The sequence below is a fragment of the Malurus melanocephalus genome, unplaced genomic scaffold, assembly GCF_030028575.1.
Source record: "Malurus melanocephalus ecotype Western Australia unplaced genomic scaffold, MMel_1.1 scaffold_406, whole genome shotgun sequence".
In the NCBI taxonomy this organism is placed as follows: Eukaryota; Metazoa; Chordata; class Aves; order Passeriformes; family Maluridae; genus Malurus; species Malurus melanocephalus.
In genome coordinates this window covers 361,830-367,755 of record NW_026623638.1, presented here as the reverse complement: position 1 = coordinate 367,755, position 5,926 = coordinate 361,830, and the positions used below count along the sequence as shown (strand labels likewise).

Below are 5,926 nucleotides of genomic sequence, written 5' to 3'. Positions count from 1 at the left end.
AAACTCTTTGGTTTTAGGCCCTGCTGGTTCTGCACCAGTTGGACAGCATTGACTTGTGGAATCCTGATGCTCCTATAGAAACATTCTGGGAGATCAGGTATGTAAATTAACTTCTATAAATGAGAGAAATAGCTGTTTTGATTTGTCTTCTGTTTTGAAATAGCTGTGAGTATTTTGGGCAATCTTTGCAACAGCAGCAGGAATCTGCAAGTTAGAATGGTTATGTGCCTTCATGGAAAAGTTGTATCTTCTTGCATTGTACAAATTTAACAAAAATGTAACCAACATTTTTCTGGTCCCTTAAAGACTTTCTTCAGCAGATGTTAAGGTGTAGAAATGATTATTTGGTTGAAAAGTTAAGGATTTTCACCCTCATTCAAATGTTTTAAATTCTATTTCATCCTTYTGGGACTGAGGGGAGGTAATGCTGAACAATTCCAGAAGTGTGGATTTGCTAACTTTGACTCTGAAGCTCTCACCTAAGGAAGGTGATAGCCTGTCCTGGCCTGTGATCTCCATTGGTCTTTCCTGTATATTTATAAAGAAATTTAATTCATTAAAGTGGTCTTGCCTTTTATAACTTCATAGCAGCTCTTGTGGTTGGGTTCTTGGAGAATATGAAGGCAAATGAAGTTCCAGAAAAGTCAAAATTACACAAAATGCTAAACAAAAAAAAATAGGAATCTGCAAACTCATAATTCTAAGAATATTACATAAGATAAATAATACAAAACTTCACAAGTGTGCTYGGTCAGGTGGCTGATGCTGAATTTCATTTTGCTGCAGTTCACAAATGCTTTTTTATATCTGCAAGAAGCTCACAAGTCATCAGATGCTCAGCAGCACAGAAATCCTCAAGTGGCTGCGAGAGATTCTCATCTGTAGGAATAAATTTCTGCTAAAAAACAAAGTAAGTGAACATTACCATCTCCCTGTTAGATCATTAACATGAATTGTTCTCTGTTTTGTCACTTCTTTATTTGCCAGGTTATTTTTGATGGGAGGAGATTTAATAGCTACTCCTACATGTTCTGTTCTCTGATTTCCTCTYTGCTTTGTGAGGCACCTTGGCTGGAATTGGTAACCAGGGTTAGGTTTGGGATTTTTATTTTTTCGTTTCGCTGCACAAGATGCTGTACTTGCCTGGAAAATGAACGTTTCACAGAACTTGTGCCTAACACAGGGAAATAGTCCTGAGGTGAGAAAAAGGGAAGGTAGTTATGGTAAAACACACATACTCATGGATGAAGTAAAAGTTTCCTTTTGGATCTCTCTTCTTCTGAGTCCCAGAATTCTGACTTGCTTCTTTCTGATGTTCTCAAAGTATCAAGTGGTGTATTTCTTAAGGGGAAATACCAGTCTAAGATACTGTTAATGTGAGGGACTTGATAAAGCCCTGACAGCTGCAGTGGAAAAAGTACTGTGTGTATATCCAAGAACTTTTCACCTTTCTCAAATTTATGCCTTTACTCTTTTAAAATATCAGTTGACATATTCTTTTCCTCCCCTCTCTTCACAGCAATCAGATAGGAGTTCCTGCCACTTCCTCTTCCTTTATGATGTCTCTGGAAGTGGGACTAGTCAAATATCTCTTGACCATGAAGAAATGATACGCTGTGCACCAGGAGCTACCCTCAGGAAAGGGAAAGGGAATTCTTCCATGGTAAGTAATACATGTTAATAATTCATTTTAATACTTGAGAAAAAAATACTGGGGGCAAGTAGAAATTAAATTACTTCTAGAGTAATTTTTGAAAATAAAATTAATTATTTCTGAGGAGGAAAAGACATATGTATTTAATATGCTAGTAAACAATGATGTTTGTCACACTTTTACAAAGTCACATTTTTTCAGTTAAAATGTCAGCAAATATTTTTGTATTAGGATTGCAAACAGCCTCCCTTGTGACAGCATGTAAGAGCATTGATCCTGGTTAGGATGGCTTGTTGCTGCTGGAATAAAAGCAGTTTCAAACACAGTTTGGCCAGGGCTGAATTTTAATAAAATTGCCATATTCATGAGCAGTATTGCCCAAGTGGGAGTTGTGTGTTTCCCAGGAAAGCACAGCGGGCTGCAGTGGAACACCGATCTGTCGCCAAGCACAGACCAAGTTGGAAGTGGCCTTATACATGTTCCTGTGGAGCCCAGATATCGAGGCAGTCCTGGTGGCWATGTCCTGCTTCCGTCACCTCTGCGAAGAGGCTGACATCAGATGTGGAGTGGATGARGTCTCAGTGCATAATTTTTTGCCAAACTACAACACTTTCATGGAATTCGCATCTGTGAGCAACATGATGTCAATAGGTGAGAGTCAGGAGACAGTTAAAGTAACTTTGTACCTGGATAGAAGATACTTGGGTTTGAGTTCCTTGAACAGGTTRAGGTTCTTGATTTGATGCTGCTCTGGTTTTTCCTGGAAGGTCTTAATTATTAGAMTTTTTTTAGAAAGTGTAAAGAATTTGGGTGACTGAGCTCAGGAGGATTTTACAATTGTGTAACAAGAAGCTGCCTTTGTAAAAACTTTAAGGGGATATGTTCCTCTTAATTCAAGAATTATTTTCAAAGATCACAAATTTGATGTAGGTTTTTCAAAAAACTTGGTTCAATGTCCTGTGCCTTTTGCAGGGAGAGCAGCTCTTCAGAAGAGAGTGATGGCGTTACTGAGGCGCATCGAACACCCAACTGCTGGCAACACAGAGGTGAAATAACTTCTCACTTTATGTGCTCTGCATGTTTGTTAAAAAAACAAACACAGAAATATTGTTGCTACAAACAGTTTTGAWGTTAAATCCTGATACATCTTCTTTCAGGCCTGGGAGGATACACATGCAAARTGGGAACAAGCTACAAAACTAATCCTTAATTATCCAAAGACCAAAATGGAAGATGGGCAGGTGACTATGAACTTTTCCATAAGTTTGGAAATTCAAAATCAGTCTTTAAGCTAATTTATTTTAAGGAAATTGAATTTGAATTTGGAAAATGCCTGTTGTTTCCCAGGTGACCGAGAGCCTGCACAAGACCATCGTGAAGCGGCGAATGTCACACGTCAGCGGCGGTGGCTCCATCGACCTGTCAGACACGGAGTCTCTTCAGGAATGGATCAACATGACAGGATTCCTGTGTGCTCTGGGTGGGGTGTGCCTACAGCACCGCAGCAATGCTGGTCTGGCCACCTACAGCCCACCCATGGGCCCCCTGAACGAGCGCAAGGGCTCCATGATCTCCATGGTGTCCACCGAGGGCAACGTGGAGACCCCGGTCAGCAAATTCATCGACCGCCTGCTCACCCTGATGGTSTGCAACCACGAGAAGGTGGGGCTGCAGATACGCACCAACATCAAAGATCTGGTGGGGCTGGAGCTGAGTCCAGCCCTTTATCCAATGCTCTTCAACAAACTGAAGAATACCATCAGCAAGTTCTTTGATTCTCAAGGACAGGTAGGTGGTCATTCACGTTTGTGTGACATTATTCATGTTTGTGTCAGGTAAAGTGGTCATTCACATTTGTGTGACATTATTCATGTTTACGTCAGTTTTATCTTTCCCCAGGTGACTGAAGTGGGTCTCTATTTGTCCCTATAAGCAGTGGGATCAGGACAGTACATGTTAATGATTATTGTGATTGTGATTCCAGGCTGTATTTAAAATTCTTGAATTAGTGAACTCTTGAGTGCAGAATCTGTGAGATTGTTTGTGRAATCCTTAGGGATCCTTAACGTATTGAATCTTGACATGTATTGGAATTCTGTTGGCTTGGTGGTAACTAGAAGAGTGCTTGTCTGTGAGATTTTTAAAATGCAGCAGTGTATTTGGCAAATATTCTTTTTTTTTTTTTTTTTTTTTTTTTTTTTAAAATTTTTTTTTTTTTTTTTTTTTTTTTTTTTTTTTTTTTTTTTTTTTTTTTTTGTTTTATGTGTAAAACATTAAGACCAGAAATTTTCTTCCTGTAGGTCTTGTTAACTGACACCAACACACAATTTGTGGAGCAAACCATTGCTATAATGAAGAATTTGCTTGACAATCACACAGAAGGGAGCTCAGAGCACCTCGGACAAGCGAGTATTGAGACAATGATGCTGAATCTGGTTAGGTGAGGAATCCTCCTGACCTTCCTATACACAGGCATTAATTTTAAGAAGTGAGTTAGAATCTCCAGTTTATATCTTTTCTGCTGGTGTCCATGGAGAAGCAGAAGCTGATTTTCTGATCCTCCTTATGGTTCTAACAATTTTAGTGATCATGGGCATTAGTTTTATAGCATGAAGTGCATTGCTGAGGAGAGACTTCAGTTTTTGAAAGAACTGACCATTCCATAGCATGGCCCTGTTCCCACRGGCATTCCTGATTTCTTTGATGTACATTGATTAGTGGTTAACCACTGAAGGGCAGATTTCTGTTCATTTTTACACTGACAGAAAACTTCTTGGCCAGAAGAAATTTGTAACAGGGGATTTCTGGTGGGATGGAATTGAATTAGCAGGAAGTGTTAATTAATCTTTTTGCTTTTTCTTCAGGTATGTGCGTGTACTTGGAAATTTGGTACATGCCATTCAAATCAAAACRAAGCTCTGCCAGTTAGTAGAAGTAATGATGGAAAGGAGAGATGACCTTTCGTTTTGTCAAGAAATGAAATTCAGGTAAGGGATGGCATTATGTAACTTCTAGGGTGGTGTACTGTGGGCAAGTGTAGTTTTCTTTGGTTACATGGTTTAAAAAAGGAGCCAAAACCTCTGTCACACCAATATTCCTGGCACAGGGATGSTTCCCTTGTCTGTCTTTTGAATGATTCAGCGCCCGGTGCTGCATTAAAATTTTATTTTGGTTGTGGTGATGCTGCTCACAATGAACAATTTAATGTGTGATACAGATTGGAGTATTACTTGGTCTAATGAAATGAATTCCGTTCATCTTCAGTGTGTGATGCTTCTAATGAGTTCTTACAATGAGTTTGTAATGATTAGGTATTATATCAGCAGTAGTAAGTGTGTTTAAAAATGCCACCCCAAAACCAAACAAAGCTACAGTAAAAACCCAACAAAGCTAAAACCATCTACTTCTGTGCAACAGGAACAAAATGGTGGAATATTTGACAGACTGGGTTATGGGAACATCTAATCAAGCAACAGACGAGGATGTGAAATGCTTGACAAGGTAAGAAAAAACTTTCTTCACCTGAAACAATATTCCTGGTGGCATTTGATATCCATGGATGAGCTTGGCTTCCTGTAACAATAGTAATGTTAAGGAAAAGACAAAAATTGAAATGGAAGCTTTGGCAAGCAACAGCATTTAATGCTTGGTCTTAAATGACTTGGCTCCTTTTAATACTTTTTCTAGTTTAGAACCTGTAACACAAAATATAAGAGCTGTTTTCATGAGGCACAGATCTTTAGGAGAATGCCTTTTTTTATTAAAGACATTATTGCTTTTCATCTGTAGTTAGAACTATAAGAAAAAGTGACTTTTATTTGGTTAWATTTTTGTTTTTCAGAGATTTGGACCAGGCGAGTATGGAAGCAGTGGTCTCTCTTCTTGCTGGGCTTCCACTCCAGCCTGAAGAAGGAGATGGTGTTGAGTTGATGGAAGCAAAATCTCAATTATTTCTTAAGTAAATAGTGACTTTTAACTATTTCTCTATACAATGACTCTAAAGAGAAGCATTGTATGACTTTTATTACAAACTGTGTTTTTATTCCAGCAGAAAAAATTTTATTATTCCGACAGGATTTACCTCTTCTATGTTCCATTTCAAAATCTCACCYTATGTTTAGGGAAAGATTTTCAYTTAGAAAATAATYTGAAAATTTGRCTTTGTTTCTGCTAATGCAGATATGTGTTTCATTCATGGCAGGGTTTAGCTCAATTTGATACCATAGTTTTATTTATTTTTATCCATGAAACTAAAACTCTCTTTGAAGTTTG

General features: G+C 38.3%; 1 protein-coding gene across 1 annotated transcript in view; it reads left to right on the top strand.

The window, feature by feature from the left end:
- The window catches only part of NF1 (neurofibromin 1), a 71,487-nt gene that overhangs the window by 17,320 nt on the left and 48,241 nt on the right, over positions 1-5,926 (top strand). Inside the window, exons 15-25 of the mRNA XM_057379435.1 lie at positions 18-97; positions 787-910; positions 1,520-1,663; positions 2,059-2,305; positions 2,627-2,700; positions 2,812-2,895; positions 3,002-3,442; positions 3,955-4,094; positions 4,519-4,641; positions 5,072-5,155; positions 5,496-5,612. Coding sequence (XP_057235418.1) covers positions 18-97; positions 787-910; positions 1,520-1,663; positions 2,059-2,305; positions 2,627-2,700; positions 2,812-2,895; positions 3,002-3,442; positions 3,955-4,094; positions 4,519-4,641; positions 5,072-5,155; positions 5,496-5,612 — 1,658 coding nt within the window. The remainder of the gene's footprint in view (positions 1-17; positions 98-786; positions 911-1,519; positions 1,664-2,058; positions 2,306-2,626; positions 2,701-2,811; positions 2,896-3,001; positions 3,443-3,954; positions 4,095-4,518; positions 4,642-5,071; positions 5,156-5,495; positions 5,613-5,926) is intronic.